Source organism: Trachurus japonicus, chromosome 5 (genome assembly GCF_045865225.1).
Source record: "Trachurus japonicus isolate A0001 chromosome 5, Traja_1.0".
Lineage (NCBI taxonomy): Eukaryota > Metazoa > Chordata > Actinopteri > Carangiformes > Carangidae > Trachurus > Trachurus japonicus.
Genome location: NC_140911.1, coordinates 24,577,016 through 24,592,620, shown reverse-complemented (window position 1 = coordinate 24,592,620; position 15,605 = coordinate 24,577,016). Strand labels below are relative to the sequence as shown.

General features: G+C 40.6%; 2 protein-coding genes across 2 annotated transcripts; both read left to right on the top strand.

Annotated features, from left to right (window-relative positions):
• The first annotated feature begins 1,422 nt into the window (after positions 1–1,422).
• Positions 1,423–6,310, top strand: LOC146987653 (transmembrane protein 263). The gene is made up of 3 exons (XM_085776920.1): positions 1,423–1,683; positions 3,302–3,389; positions 5,398–6,310. Exons 1-3 carry the CDS (start codon positions 1,675–1,677, stop codon positions 5,682–5,684), a joined length of 384 nt encoding a protein of 127 aa, XP_085633046.1. The 5' UTR covers positions 1,423–1,674; the 3' UTR covers positions 5,685–6,310.
• A 1,182-nt stretch (positions 6,311–7,492) lies between these two features.
• hgh1 (HGH1 cochaperone) lies at positions 7,493–14,634 on the top strand. The gene is made up of 10 exons (XM_085776919.1): positions 7,493–7,624; positions 8,341–8,463; positions 9,029–9,167; positions 9,820–9,957; positions 11,164–11,315; positions 12,093–12,193; positions 12,424–12,522; positions 13,300–13,391; positions 13,535–13,657; positions 14,264–14,634. Exons 2-10 carry the CDS (start codon positions 8,354–8,356, stop codon positions 14,489–14,491), a joined length of 1,182 nt encoding a protein of 393 aa, XP_085633045.1. The 5' UTR covers positions 7,493–7,624; positions 8,341–8,353; the 3' UTR covers positions 14,492–14,634.
• Positions 14,635–15,605: the final 971 nt, after the last annotated feature.

Sequence of the window (15,605 nt, the reverse complement as noted above, 5' to 3'; positions counted from 1 at the left end):
ATAAAACAAGAATGTATAAGATAGATTACTTACACACAATACATTAATTTGAGAAGAATAATAATCATCATCATTATTATTGTCAATTATTATACATTTTTATTTTGTGTATTGTAGTGGCACCAGTGCCAAATTTTAACTCTAATTTAATTCTTAATTATTGTTGTATTATTTATTGTATTATTGCATAGTATAATATAGAATGATAAAGAGTATTTGTCATATTGTGCATCATTGGTGGCCTCTGCTCAGGGACTACAAATAGAAATTAGCTTTTGGTTGTATATAGTGCAATCTCTAAGTATCTGTTCTGTAAGTATCTGTTCAAATAGAAATAGATAATGAAATAAATAAAATAATGATCACTATTTATTAATTAATAATGTAGTGAGATGTGTCAATAAAAATGATACTGCCATGTATAGTTTTCTATGTGCACTGAATTTAATGCAAACATGAGTGGAGAAGGAGGATTTCATAATAATGATAACAATAATTCCTGAATATGTAGAGAAGTAAATTAGGAGCAGGCCTGAAACTAATTTATGTCCAGGATAGGCCTAACTGGTCAATCCAGCCCCTACGGCAGGTTTATGAAGTCTATTGTGCTGTGCTGTGTTTGTTGAGTGAAGTAAAGGTGCTGCCAACATCACCATGCAGCACCTGACCCTTGACTCGTGTCTCCACACTATCACTGACACCAAGGCTTCATACGTGACTGTATTCAGACCAGCATGTGAATCCATATGCGTGTTGCATTTCTCACTTTACATCACAGTTTCACCCTAAATTTACATGGAGTATCAGAAACACCCAGACACAGAAAACACAGACCCCCCTCACACCAGCACAACTGGTGGTGCCTGATGATGCAGGATCCGGGGATGGATCCGGAGCTGGAGCCTCAGCAAACGCCCACAAGCGATTTCCGGTTTTCACAATAAAAGCCCTCAAAAGATGATGAAAACCCTCGTTTTACTTTACATTGGAGGAAAGCACCAGCCTATTAAAAAAAAGAGAAAAAAAATCATGATTAAATGTATTCATTTCCTGATTAAAAAAAACATGTTTCATTAAAAAATAAAAAATAAAGTGTAGAAATATTTTATATGCAATTTAGATAATCTTTCATTGACATGGAGCTTCAGATCATGAGACAAATTCTAATTTTTTTATATATATATATACTTCATTTTTAAAGGGTTTCGATGTTAAATGTTGCCTTTTGAGTTTAGGTTTTGTCTTCACTGCAAATTCTGATTTACACTGTCAAATGTTTTTACTGTCACTCTTGAGGGTTTTAATTTGAAGAGTCGGAGCGGAAGTGCAGTGCGTTCCAGTGAGTGTACGTGTATTTTGTACGTGTGTGTGTGTATGTGTGTGTATGTATGTGTGTGTGTGGGGTGAAGGCGCCACGTCGGCAGATCCATCAGGCTGAAAAGAGCTGCGTAGCTGTGTCTGTAACTGTGAGTGAGCACAAGTTCAGAAAGCTGCACGTTAACACGATAAAGACGCGTGAACGGAGCCGAAGGAGCGAGAGCAGCAGTTCGTTTCTACCCGGAGAGAAAATATCATTTAATAAGAGCAAAGAGTTCAGCTCCGAGGCTGAAACAGAAGCTGCTCCAGGCTCAAGTTTCTCTGCCAGGTGTGTTGGTGAGAGAAACACGGGGAACAATGGTGAAGGTAAGCACTCAACAGCAGCTTTTTTTTTTAATCTTCATTTAAAACCATAAAATGTGTGAAAATGTGCTTCACAAACTGTCTTGAAAGGGGTGGGATTGTAACATCACGCAAGTTGCATGACTGTGGTTTTGTAACACTGAGCTATGCGAGTGATGATGTGGAGTTATTAAAAACTGGCCTTTTTATTTTATTAGTTTAAAACCAGCAGTACTCCCACCGGACCTGTTCGCTTTCCTTGGAAAAAGTATAATAAAGTCCTGAGCATTAAAGGAGGCGTCACAGCCTCTTGCAAATGTTTCTCAAACTCTGGCCCAGCAGTGCTTTTAGTTAAAATGGAAAATTAAAACATTAGATTTGACTCCCAGTTCCAGCAGCGGCATTTATCAGAAACACAGATAACCTGCTGCAGTATTAGCTCTTAACCTTGGGATTGGGGCCCTAAGGAGAAAATGTGGGGGGTGGGGGTGATTAATATTAACAACATGATATTTTGTAACAACAATAATGAAAGAGCCTTGGTTTAGTTGCAGTGTTTACCACTGTGCAGCTTCACATCCACTTGTGTAAAGAGCTAGGCATCTTAATTTGAAGGGTCACAGGTCAAAGAGGTTAAATACAGTGACCTGCTGCTTGACCATCCATGCACTGGATCTCCTAGTGCTACAGCCACATGGTGAGTATTTCTCACAAGTGATCAAGTTTTGTATTCTAAAATATAACACATGCTCAGAAACCATTGTGTATCATCATGTCATCATTATTGACTGAGAAAATGGTGGAAGTCAGGGTACAATGTTATTTAAAATATAAATAAAAATGCAAGTGCACTCAAATAGATGCATGTGCACAAAAGAAATAACAGATATTGAATAAATAAGTTAAGTTTAGATAAATAAATTAGCTGGATCATCTTTAGGACATCTTGGTTGAGGCAGATTATTGTGCCTGCAATTCAGTTCAAATAACTCCATACTCTTGCAGAGAATGACAGGGAATGAAGCAGCTCTCCCCTCATATCTACAGTATATATTAACATGTATAAAATCAAAAGAAGTGGATTCAACCTAAAACCTTGCGGCACACTGAGATGTACACAACTTTTTTGACATCTCATACAATCAAAATACAAATAAGCAAGTCATCCAGGGTCATGTAAGCTGAATTTGTGTTGAAGCTTAAACAAATTTAGTTGATTAATTGCTTTATCCACTGATTTGAAAATGAGACGAATGACTTAGATAGTCCATCAAATGTTTTCTTTCCCAGGCAAATTTCCAAAAATTCAAATTTCTGTGGTTTCATCATGTGAACATGCGATGGTTTTTAACAGCCTCTCAACTAAACATCTGAATCACTGAATTGAAAGATCCTGTTCAGGATTGTTTCTGTGGTTGACACAACTTCACTGGGTATTTCAAACATATTGGAGGTACTTTTAGACTACAGCTTAGACTCCCAGCACTGATAACAGAATGCTTATTTAAAAGTTGTCTTATCTTCATCTTGAAATCTGGATAGATCTGATCAGGGGTTAATACTATAGTGTAGTTGATTTCAGGGTGTGACAGGTTTTATTATGCAGAGTAAAGAAAGTCTGGGGTTTTCCTGTGTTTTCCAGAATGTGAACAATGCTAACGTGGAGCCCCAGCCTGGGACCAGCGTGGCCCTGGACGAAGCTGAACCCACCTCCAACCAGTCTGCAGAGGGTATGTATGATGGCGAGGCCCCCCCACCCCACTCCGCCTCCCCTGGGCTGCGACTAAACATCAGCAGGGAATATGGTGCAATCTGTGCTCACATGTTGCCCACTGCTATTTCAGAAGCAGGCTGGTTTGTCAGGGGAATATGTTTGTTTGTGTAAGAGCGGCTGCAGCTCCAACCTGCTATTTGTGTCCAAACACACAGTGAGACGCCGCTGTGCACCAGTTTAGTCCACCGCGTCCGCGCCGCTCTCAGTCAACACCATCATAATGTTGTTGTTGGATGAAGCGTGATTCTGTTCAGCATTCCCCATCAGGTCGGGTGACTGTTTACTCACCGGGTGACTTGTAGAGACGAGACCCCCTCAGGGCAGTGTCGAAACAAAAGCCTGGTTTTATTAAAGAACCTACGTGTTGTTGTTCTTCAGCCATGCCAGCAACAGGGCTCCAGAGGTGAGAAGTAAATCCAACACTTTAGTCCAGAGTGAAAACTATCAGTTCTGTCCCACCGATGGATCAAAGTTTTAACTTCTTCAGGCAAATAAGATGGACAGAATGGACAGGCTTATCCAGACAGTCAGACGTCAAATCCCAATAACTCCAGTGACCAACCCTTTGGTTTCTAAACAAAACCTGTAAAACTCTGATGGCCGTACTGTCTGATCATGCTAATAACTTATAAAAAGTCATATTTGCTGATATCAAGTGAAAACTAAGGCAGTGAGCCTGATTATATTACCTGATGAACACATGCATGATATTTAGCTCAAAGCACGCGGCACGCCTGTGTCGCACAGCTCCAATCCCATTTCTACACATTATCTCTCTCCCACATCCCCAGCCCTCTGTTTTGTGTATTCATGTCAGGGGTTGAGGTGCCCTGGTTCTCTTTGGGCTTAGGGGAAGGGTAGTAGCAGTTCAAGTGAAGATTTTTTCGGACAAAGAGGTACGACAGATTTCCAAGGTACAGGAAAGATGAATGCACAATAAGTCACAGTCAATCTTGTGTCCATGTATTATATATGACGACCCCATTATTCACAGAAAAGTTTTCATAAAATCTCTGGTATGCTAGTATTTCTTTAACTAATAATACTTATTAATACTAATTTTTACATATTTGAGAAATGGGATTAAGTAAGTCTTGCCAATCATTTGCAGCACATGGGAGCTACTGAACAGTGAGAACTGACCAGGACGTGTGCCACAGTGTCACTGTCCTCAGGACCAGACGGCAGGAAAAACTGTGTTCACTGAACTGACAACTATCAGAAATTCAATGGCTACATCAGCTGATTAGCTATATTTGTATGTGTGTGTCAATAAATCCCACATGCAGATCAAAACCAACAAATTGATCACGTATCCTGTATGAATCTAAATCATGATAGATCTCATTCCCATACACCCCAGAACTGCACTGTTGTCCAGATACGATTAAAAATGCATCAGTGATTCACACTTTTGCCACGATTACCATTAACAGACTGTAGTTTATTCTGATTCTTCTCCTGCCTCAGGAAAAAGTGCTATCTAGAGCAAAATGTGTATCGATAAAGCACATGGCTGAAAATAGTTCCCAAGAAATTCACTGTTTCCTCCAGTTTCACTGACGTTCACCTAGGAGTACAATGACCAAATAACAGAGGCTTTTTTTTAAAATAAAAAGTTTGAGATTGTGGGCTGAGGACCGACTCCCACAGGCCTTGTCAGGAGAAACTGAAAAATGAACATATAGCTACATATACACAACGCCACATTAAAGTGTGTTAGGTGGCCAAATGTTCAGGTATATCGTGCTGAAACGATTAATCATTGATTTATCAACAATTATGCCGATAACTGATCAATTTGTTCTGCCTCTGTCATACATGGTGGCAAACGGAGTATCTTTAGATGTTGAACTGTGAAACTGTGTCATTATCAATCGGTCAGTTGCAGATGTGCGTCGTGTTACAGTGGAAACTTTAATCTCAATGCCTCGTGCGTGTGTGTGTTTTTGATCTGTTCACAGACTCCAGTAAGGACCACGTCGTGGCTCAGCCCGGCATGATGTGGCGAGTGACTGGCGGCCTCTTCAACGTCACCAAAGGCGTGGTGGGCGCGGCCGTGGGAGGCGTGGCCTGGGTGGGCGGGAAGAGCCTGGAGATCACCAAGTCGGCCGTGACCACGGTCCCGTCGATGGGCGTGGGGCTGGTGAAGGGGGGCGTGTCCGCTGTGGCCGGCAGCGTCTCCACGGTGGGTTCGACGGTAGCCAACAAAGTCCCGTTCACAGCCAAGAGGAAAGACAAGGCTGAGTGAAGAGAGAGAGAGAGAGAGAGAGAGGGGTGAGGAGACGAAGGGATGGAGAAGATGATGATGATGATGATGATGGTGATGATGATGATGATGATGATAATGATGATGATCGATGATGGACTTGCCCCGCCTTGAGCCAACGGTCGGAGGCTGTCAGCTGACCTCCGTCGGCCAATCAGACTCCACAGTGCCTTCTGACGCCTTTTCTCGGCCTCGAACCACACCGAGATCCAGACACTTTCTGCAAACACGACTTTCAGTACCTATAAGTTCAGCTGTACGATGTTACCATGGCAACCCAGCAGGGAACACCAAGTTAATGAAACGCTTCATGCAATCCTCGCCTGAGCTGGAGTGGCGTTGTGTGTCTATTACATGGACTGGGATCCACTTCAGCGCGGGGTGAACTCCTCGATGCTGTTGAATATTGTTTGTTTTTTTTGTTTTGTTTTTAATCTGTTTACAATCCAGACTGACACTCTTTATCTTTTCTTCCCTCTTTCCAGTCTAGACACACATTTGGAGAAATGTTTTTTCTGAATAAAGATGCTGATTTTTAGTCTTATTTTGAAATGGTTATATTGAAGTCTGCGTGTTGTGGAAAAATAAAATATTTCAACGTTGGGAAATGAGGGATCAGCGGAGTTGCTCTGTCTACATCTCTCAGTATGTCTGACCTTTAACCATTGTAAGAGCCCGGGGAGGTGTTTTTTTTTTTTCTTCTTTTACGTAGCAGTCTCAAATCTGCATCTAGGACACTTCTCTGAAGACTGTACACACAATCACATGTACATCAACACTGGGCTCAGGTCATCTCCACAGCTACGTTATTGTTGAAATGTTTTGTTTTCACTTTGTCTGAAATGTTAAAATGCTGTGTCGGACCAGTTCACTTTTGTTTTGTTTTTAAAGATTTAAGGAGAAAACCTTTGGCAGCGTTTGCTTCAACGTGTGTGAGGGGGGAAAGTGCCCAATGTTGTATAAAGCGGTCGGTCAGTGACGGTTGGACTTCACTTGACCTTTTCATCAGAGATTGGACGCTGTGCTGTAGTGCAGGCAACATGTGTGAACGTTTATATGCAATATCAGCATTTCAATGCAACGTGTGTGGAGTGAGTGGGAGCAATTTGCTGACAGGACTTAACTATGTGAATGTCTTGTATGTGTGTTATGTTGTTGTTTTTTCAATCCATCATTAAAGTAGTTTGGACAGTTAAATATATCTAACATACAACCTGGAGTCTGTTCTGTTGTTTCTGTTGTCTTTCTGTGTGTTTAATTTCAATGTTCCTAAATATTAAATGGTGTGTGAATTGTTGATGTCTAAAAAAAATGTTGAATTATTAGTTTTAGTAGTAGTAGTAGTTTTTGATGGGGTCAGTCAGTCCACCACTGTAGTCCAATCTGAAATATCTTAAAACTATTGCATGGATTTTTGTTTCACTTTATTTCAAAGGAAATATAGAATAACTTTATACATCCAGAGAGGGAAGAAAAACAGTTCATGCTACAAAATGTCATATTATCAAGCTGTGAAACAGAAAACAAATGAAAAACGTATAATGAAAAAAAAATAACAAAACAAAGCAATACTAGAGAAAAATCAAGTTTCACATACTGCAGCCTTTTCCCAGTGAAGATGAAGAAAACCGTAGCTGCAGGAACATTTGCCTCGATTAAAGGCAAATAGGGTTAAAATAAAATGAGAAATAAAACAATCCCAGAAGTAAACGCTGGAGGGCAGTAACACCAAATAAGACCCGTTTAACCGACTGGAAATTTGAGCACGAAGAAGAAGAGGCAGTGAACCCGGAAGTTGCGCAGCAGCCCACATGTGCAGAGACTGTACACACGCAGACACACACAGAGACGGCTTTTAATGTTAGCAGAGGAAAAGAAAAGAGGTGTAATGAAAAGTGGACACGTCCTATAGCCAGTGAACGGTAAGACATTTTATAACATGTGGTTTATGGTTAAAAACATGTGATTTAGGTCTAGGTTTAATGTGATTTAGGTTCAAACAGTGTAGCTAACGGTGTATTTAAAACTTTACTTTTTCAGTCTGTAGTACTCACATTGACATGTAATATTTAGCCTGGTTCTGTGCCTGAATAATATATATGTATACAACTGCAGAACACAGGAGACAGTAGAGCTGCTCTTCATAACAGCTGTAAGTAACAATCATGATTATTACTTTTGTGATGATCTCCCCTCTTGTTTTGCCTGACACGTTGGGTTATCCTTGGTGCTGTAATGGCTCAGTGACACTTCACTGTCTGCTTCACACATAAATGATGGTTTGGTCCAAGTAAACAAGGTGCCATCAAGTTCCCAACTGAACAGACTATTGTGCATGTGATGACTTACAGAATGAAATGAGGCTGACATGTTTTTGGAGAGAACAACTTTTAGACTGAGAATCAACAATCAGTTTAGATCAACAAGATATATTCACTTGGAAATTGTGCTAACTGCAGGCTACCTGTACTTAATCATTTGCAAAGATGTACGAAGACATTTGCAATTTGATGAAATGAATGATACAATTCTGTTGTGAACATTTGCCAAGTGGTTTGGAGGTTTGTCCATTCGAAAAATTAGCCAAAGTAATGGAGAAAAACTGTAAGCTGATTGTGCTGTTGTTGCTTTTGATCAGACACAGTGAGAAGATGCTGAGTGACTCTGAGGCTGCGGAGCTGCTCTCCTTCCTGACCCCCAGTACGCGTGCTGATGTCAAAGGTCAGGCCACAGGATACCTCCTGGGACTGTCAGGAAACAGGTAGGATGATAATGATGATGATAATGATTAATGACTGTGTGTCTCATGATTATTCTTAAAATTGTATTGACAAAAGAGGTGTAATATTTGTGGTAACTACCCAAGTTAGTAAATTGAAGTTGCTATATAGACAATGAATGACAATTCAATAAAATATGTTAGAGGTTCATTACTTTACATTAATAACCATTAACCACTGACTTATATCTGCTAAATGTTTATAAATGTGCAATATTCAACTGAAAGGCACATTTCATTACAAATGAACTGTTCACCAAAGACAAGCATTGGGTTAGGGTTATTGAGAGAACAACATCTCAACATCTCTGAAATGATTATTATTATCATAATTAGTCGTAGGAATAGTAGTAGTTTTGTGTACAGTATGTGTGGGTTTGTTGGATGCAAATGTAAATATTATGTTTTCTTTGAATATGGACTCTAGAAGAATGTTGTTTGTGGTCTAAATTAACTGTGTTTAGTGCTGCTCATCTCTTTGGTGTTAGAGCTGAAAAGCCACAGTGAGTCATTCTCTGTTTTTGTGCATGTGTGTGTGTGTTTTCAGAGATGGCTGCCGCTTCCTCCAATGTAAACCTGACCTAGTTGCTGCCCTTTTTACGTTGACCTCTGACCCCTCCATTGCCATAGTGAAGGACTGTTACCACATCCTCATCAACCTGTCAGCCGACGAGACTCTGCACCAGGTGAGGCTTTAATTAACACCTAGTGATAAATTATTGATGATGAGTGACTGATCTGTGAGCATGTCCATCAAAACAAGAATAATTACCACACAGGAGGAGATTCGTGTTACAGATGTGTGTTTTTTTAAATCTATTTTATCTTTTTTGTTTTTTACATATACAAACAATCATGATTAACATGCACATGTCGACAATAGGAGATGTTAAGGACAGTTGCAAAAGAACCCAGAGGAGCTGAATCTGGTCACTCGAGCACATTGATCAACCACATTGATCAATCCTAAGAATGGAAGAACTAGAAATATTAAAACAGAAAAAATAAGATGAAAAATAGAAATCAACATGAAAACTGATGATCATATATACTAACTAGGGCACAAAGTAAATAATAATTTGGATTAAGTGGTTGTAATCCATGAGGATGAAATTGCAAATACAAACAAACCTTGAACAGCCTCTTCAGTGTACAGGTGCTACATTTGAAAAATTAAATGGTAAAGCACTTCATGTCATTGAACGTCTGTAGACTAAACCAAACTGTAACTGAGATGATCGACAAATAGGAGGGCAAAGTTAATAGATACTTCAGCTGGAATAATAGTACATTTAGTAATAGTAAAGTAATATTGTCTTGGTTGTGTGTCTCACCCAGGTTTTGGTGGCAGAAGTTAAAGTTCTTCCGGGCTTGTTAAAGAACCTCGTGGATCCAGAGTACCCGTTCTCTGACCAGATCTGCACCATCCTGTCCAACCTGTCCCGTCATGAGAAGACCTGCAAGACGGTGTTTAAGGTGGGCTGCAGTCACGGATCTAGATGCTTCACATTAGGGTTAGGGGGAAGGAAGGAAAACAAGAAAGACAAGAAGACGTCAGTAGAAAACAGACTAGAATAAAGACTTAAAGGGACAACGAGGAGTTTTGGAAAGCGAAGTGTCTTCATACTACATTACCATGAGCCTCCGCGCACACGGTGAAATTCTTGGACCAGCGCAATACGGACGTCTTGCCAAGAATGTTTTCATTCATCAAGAATGAAAGTTGAAGGTTCGAAGATGATCAGATACCGCCGTAGTTCAGACCATAAACGACGATTCGGCAGCGTTATTCTCATGATCCGCCGGGCAGCGTCCGCGCAACCAAAAGTAAGGAAACGCTGGTCGGCTCGCCCAGCATTTCCACCATTAATTAAAATAACAAAATAACGATAGAGACAAAACGATATATTTATCGAAAATTGACCCATTAACAAGTGTGGGTAACGTAGATTCATCCATATTAATGTGAGACTTTTTTATAACCAAATACAAACTCCTTGTCCCTTTAATATGGAGCCGTAGCTATAGAGTGCCTAAGTGGAAGCGAAAGTGAAGCTCGCCATGGGACCTCAATTCGGAAAAAGTCTCCATGTAAGTGAATAGGAGTCAAAATTTTATTTCAAGATCCGATTGAATTATGTCATGAGAAAAATATATGACCTTAACCTACTTAAAACATCGCGTTTCATGCCAAAAAATCAGCAGTTTGTCGTAAAACAGCAACAGAAGAATGTATTTTGTGTGAAAACCACTCTACGTCCCACAAAAAATACATCACCAACTGACACGAGAAAAGGCGGCATTTGGTGTGTGACGTCACCTACGCGACTTGTAGTCTTTCTGGTTACGGATTTTTCTGAATTTTATTTTACAATAGTTTTACAACAAACTGCTGATTTCTTGGCATGAAACGCGATGTTTTAAACAGATAGAGAGGACATATTTTTTTCCCATGGCACAATTCAATTGGATCACGAAATAAAATTTTGACTCCCGTTCACTTACATGGAGACTTTTTCTGAATTGAGGTCCCATGGCGACCGTTACTTCCTGCTTCCGCTTAGGCTCTCTATGCCCTGTGCTTAGTGAGCTGCTGAGGTGAACAGAATAAACGCTCCTGCCTGAACGCCTTTCAAAGTGCTGGGTGACAGGATTAAAAATGTTACTGTGGTGTTTGTTTAGGTCCTCCAGGAGGAGGTCGGTCTGGCCCAGCTGGTGGAGATCTTCTGCACTGAAGGTTACAACAAGAAGGCCAAGCTGAACTACCTGGCTCCTCTGCTGTCCAACCTGACGCAGCTGCCTGAGGCCAGAAGCTACATCCTGGACAAGGACAGGTGAGCCGTCAGCTAGAAGAACTGATGAGAGCTCTCATTTCATATCTTACTTAAACGTGTTTCTGGCCTAGCTGCAGTTGTTCTGCTCTGGATCGGCATATAGAAACACTGAAATGCAAAATTTATTATCAGTGTGTAATGAATTAAAAGCCTAACAGGGTGAATTACATTGGAGCATCAAGGCTTAGTACATCTTCAAATGATCTTTACAGACTCGAGTAAAGTAGCGTCAGCAGCAGCAGTAACTAAAGGATCGATATATGATTGGCTTTGTTTTAGCTGTTCCTGTTACAATAAGATATACTTTACCTCCACAGTGATCCTTAGCATTTGACCAGGACAAGATTCCCCACTCTGGAGAATTTATTTATCTTAAAATTAATCAGAGTATATTAGAGTAACTCAGTTGATGTGTTTGGTTCATAGTGAGTCTGCACACAGAGCTGAACATTTCAGATTCACTCATCATTACAGTCCTGATATTTACAGAAGACACAGTTTTTTTTTTTTTTGTTTGTTTTTTAAAGTATATTTTTCGGCTTTTTGCCTTTATTTGATAGTGATGACAGTAGAGACAGACAGGAAATGGGGAGGCAGAGAGAGGGGGAATGACACGCAGGAAAGGTCTGCCCGACGCGGGATTCGAACCGGGGACGCCTGCGGCGAGGACTGTAGCCTCTACATGGGGCGGCCGCTCTACCCACTGCGCCACGCACCGCCCCCAGAAGACACAGTTGAAATCTCGACTGACTGTGCGTGTGTGTGTGTGTGTTGCAGGTGTGTAGTCCAGAGGTTGCTGCCCTTTACTCAGTACGAGGCGTCAGCGGTGAGGAGGGGAGGAGTCATCGGCACGCTGCGCAACTGTTGCTTTGACTACGGTGAGACAGGCACACGCACACACATCCGTGTTAAAGACACATGGTGTTAATTTATTCCATTGATTAATACTATCCAGTAAATGCACTGTCTCCTAATAATTATACATAAAATTATACAGAAAGAGTAAATCAGAGGATCCAGAGAGATGCGACTGGGCACTGTCTTTGTGAAACCTATCAGTCTGTCACCTCTCCTGATCCCGACCTCCCTCCTCCTCTCCTCTGTCCAGTGCATCATGAGTGGCTGCTGAGTGACGCCGTGGACATCCTGCCCTTCCTCCTGCTGCCGCTGGCCGGTCCAGAGGAGCTGTCGGAGGAAGAGAACGATGGTCAGAATGTGTTTCTATGCATTTAGCTTATGCTGTAAAAATACGGGTGTTACATGATATATAAATTTAAAGGGGAAGTGTCAGTATTATTTCTAGCAGGCTGGATCACTACACTGTTCTGTCATCAGGTCTCTTTTATACGAGCCTCAGATGACCCAAAAAGCAGCACCACATCTCCTTTATCTATCTACCACTCTCAACAAGGACCAGTCCTTCCTCAGGCAGATTTCCATTCACTCAAAACAACCTTTTTAGCATAAAAAGGTTGGTCTCAAGTGGCAGTTTAAGAGCTTTTCACAGCCCAAAATAGCAAGTACAGTAATTCTTTGAGAATTTTCTGCTCAGTGCCCTCCTGCCATCAAACAAAATGTAATTTCGTACTCCTGTAGTGTTGATTTATTGTTATTTAAACATTTTGACATGAACTTTTAAACCGAACAACTGTGTTTTTACTCACCCCAACCCAGAGCAACGGGGTCATGATCATGATGTGATCTCCATATCATATGTACACATATTTTTTTTCATTATTGATTTTGTGAGGAACCTTTTCCATATTTCCATAAGTCTCCTTCTGTTTCTAACCGCGAGTTTGCCCTGGGAGGTTCCACCTTTGTTATTTGCTCAAGAGCTTTAACACTATAATTCTTTGCGATCCTTTTGCAGGCTTTCAGTACGTATCCCTAAGCGAATATGAAACGAAATGTCTTGAGTTTATTTCTGCCCGACTGCTGCTCCCATGCTTGTGCCTCTAACAGAAGTTGATGTGATGTTCAGGTCTTCCTGTGGACCTTCAGTACCTCCCAGAGGACAAGAAGAGGGAGGAGGACCCGGACATTAGAAAGATGCTGCTGGAAACGCTCACACTGGTACAAAAACTAACAAACACAGACATAGAGACTCCTGTTTTGAAATGAAATGTATTTTAGACGTGTGAAAACAAAACAAAAAGTTACATTGTATACGCCAATCAAAGTGAAATGCTGAGCTCTTCACTGTTTCCCTTGTGTAGCTGACAGCCACCAAAATCGGCCGGCTGACGCTGAAGGATAAGAATGTTTATCCAATCATGCGAGAGTTTCACCGCTGGGAGAAGGACGTGCACGTTTCAGCATCTTGTGAAAAACTGATCCAGGTACAAGGAACCTCATTATCTGATAAATCTGCAAAGGACTGAACTGGCCCAAAGGCTTTTAGTCTGTTGGATGTGGATGGACGGATAGATGGATGATGATAAAATAGTTCATAAAAAAATAATGACTCTATGAAGCTAAACTAAATATTTGGGGTTTTGAACATTTAAAACATTTAAACATTTAAAAAAATGTTTTAATAATAATTAACGTTTTAGACTTTCTCATGTATCAGTTTACTTGCTATTTAAGTTATGAAATATTTACCTACATGGACGATCTAGGATATAATGCCAGTTCTGCCGGTTCCATTTACAAATATTTGCATCGTTGGTATTTTTCCAATGGCTCGTAGTCATAGACACTCATTCATTCAAATTCATTCAAATTTAAATTTTAACACCTCAGTTAACAAGCATCAGCTTTTGCAAAATAAGCATCCCAGATTTAATAACACAAATATTTTTGACATGTTGAAGCAGAAAAGGCTCAGATGTAAATAGTAAAAAATCAACAAGGGCCTTATTTTATTTTAGATGCAGGTTCCTAATAAACTTGCGGCTGTATGTTTCTGTCTGAGTGTCTTCGTCTCCATCGCCTCCCTCCAGGTGCTGATAGGTGATGAGCCGGAGCCGGGGATGGAGAACCTGATGGAGCTGGAGATTCCTGAGGATGTGGAGGTGAAACTGAAGGAGGCCGCCGCCAAAGAGCAGGAGGAGCTGGAGCAGGAGGAGCTGGAGCAGAAGAGACAAGCAGAGGAAGAGGAGGGAGAGAAAAAGCAGAACAAAGACGCAGAGCGGACAGACAAAGAACAGGAGAGTGGACTGATACAGTAAAACCTATTTTATACCTGAATCATCTCTGATGTCTGTGTCAATGGATTTTCACACAGTTACAGCTTCATTCAGACCTGACAGGACATTTACAGAGAGAGGCAAGGTCCTATGACGTCGTCAGCTGCTCCACAGACGGAGCTGAGCTGAAAAATCAACATAGGTAATTATGTGAAAGAAGAAGAACATTTCTTGTTCTGTCACAGGCTGCATCAGACATGATTTTTAAAACATATTCTTTTACTGTTTGAAGCCTTAATTTATGACCATTAAGAACATTTCCTAAAGTCTGACTGTGACACCTCATTATTATTCGCACCACAGGAGGAAGAATACATTTATGGTGGACTACATTTTATGTCCTGAACTATTCACAGCTCATTCAGTGTTTCTTGTTTATTAAACTGCTTTTATTTTTCTTATTTGGTGTATAAATAGGTTATTGACAAATTGATTATTGTGCTGTGTGAACATGGGAATGAAAGTGTTCAGTTAAGGTGTCCAACACTGCAGAACAGGGCAGAGTCTGGAGATCTCACCTTCTGATTGGATGTCAGGGTTTAGTTTCTCCTTGAACTTTATTCCCACTTAAAAAAGCAGCAATTGGTTCTTCTGACAGCGTCATATCATCATGCATCATGTTGTTCCAGCTTTCCTGAGATGTTTATTCATTTTCCTTAAACCGGAAACTTTGAGATCCCTGTTAGACGATGTTTAAAATAAACATCTGTGGGTTTCGAACAGTGTTTGGCTGCAGCATGGGTTTATAAAGAGCTACCTTCAAAACATGAAAGCACATCTGTAGCTGATGGATCCTTGTTTGTTGATATGTCTTGATATGTTCTGGTGTCATCATCAGACAGTTTCATAAGGACAATTAAGAGAATAACAACACAGTTTAACTGCGGTTCATTTATGTAAGTATAATCCTCAGCGATGAGAGTTAATTTGTGAACTCACCATTGTTCTGCCTTTATCCTCTTATGAATAGAGTCTCCAGTGTAACACCAGAATAGGCACAGATGTGTTTATCATGCTATTCTTAGACCTGACACAGCTCCTCTGCTGCAATGGAAGATGACCAGTTTTCTTATTCTTTCTTTAAAGGATTGTTTTT

Excerpts from the sequence above, each read along its gene's own strand:
- LOC146987653 (XM_085776920.1), top strand. Across the intron at positions 3,390-5,397 it reads CTCCAACCAGTCTGCAGAGG|ACTCCAGTAAGGACCACGTC; the intron begins GTATGTATGATG and ends ATCTGTTCACAG.
- hgh1 (XM_085776919.1), top strand. The coding sequence starts at position 8,354 with ATGCTGAGTGACTCTGAGGCTGCGGAGCTGCTCTCCTTCCTGACCCCC. Across the intron at positions 12,523-13,299 it reads GTCGGAGGAAGAGAACGATG|GTCTTCCTGTGGACCTTCAG; the intron begins GTCAGAATGTGT and ends TGTGATGTTCAG. Across the intron at positions 13,658-14,263 it reads CTTGTGAAAAACTGATCCAG|GTGCTGATAGGTGATGAGCC; the intron begins GTACAAGGAACC and ends GCCTCCCTCCAG.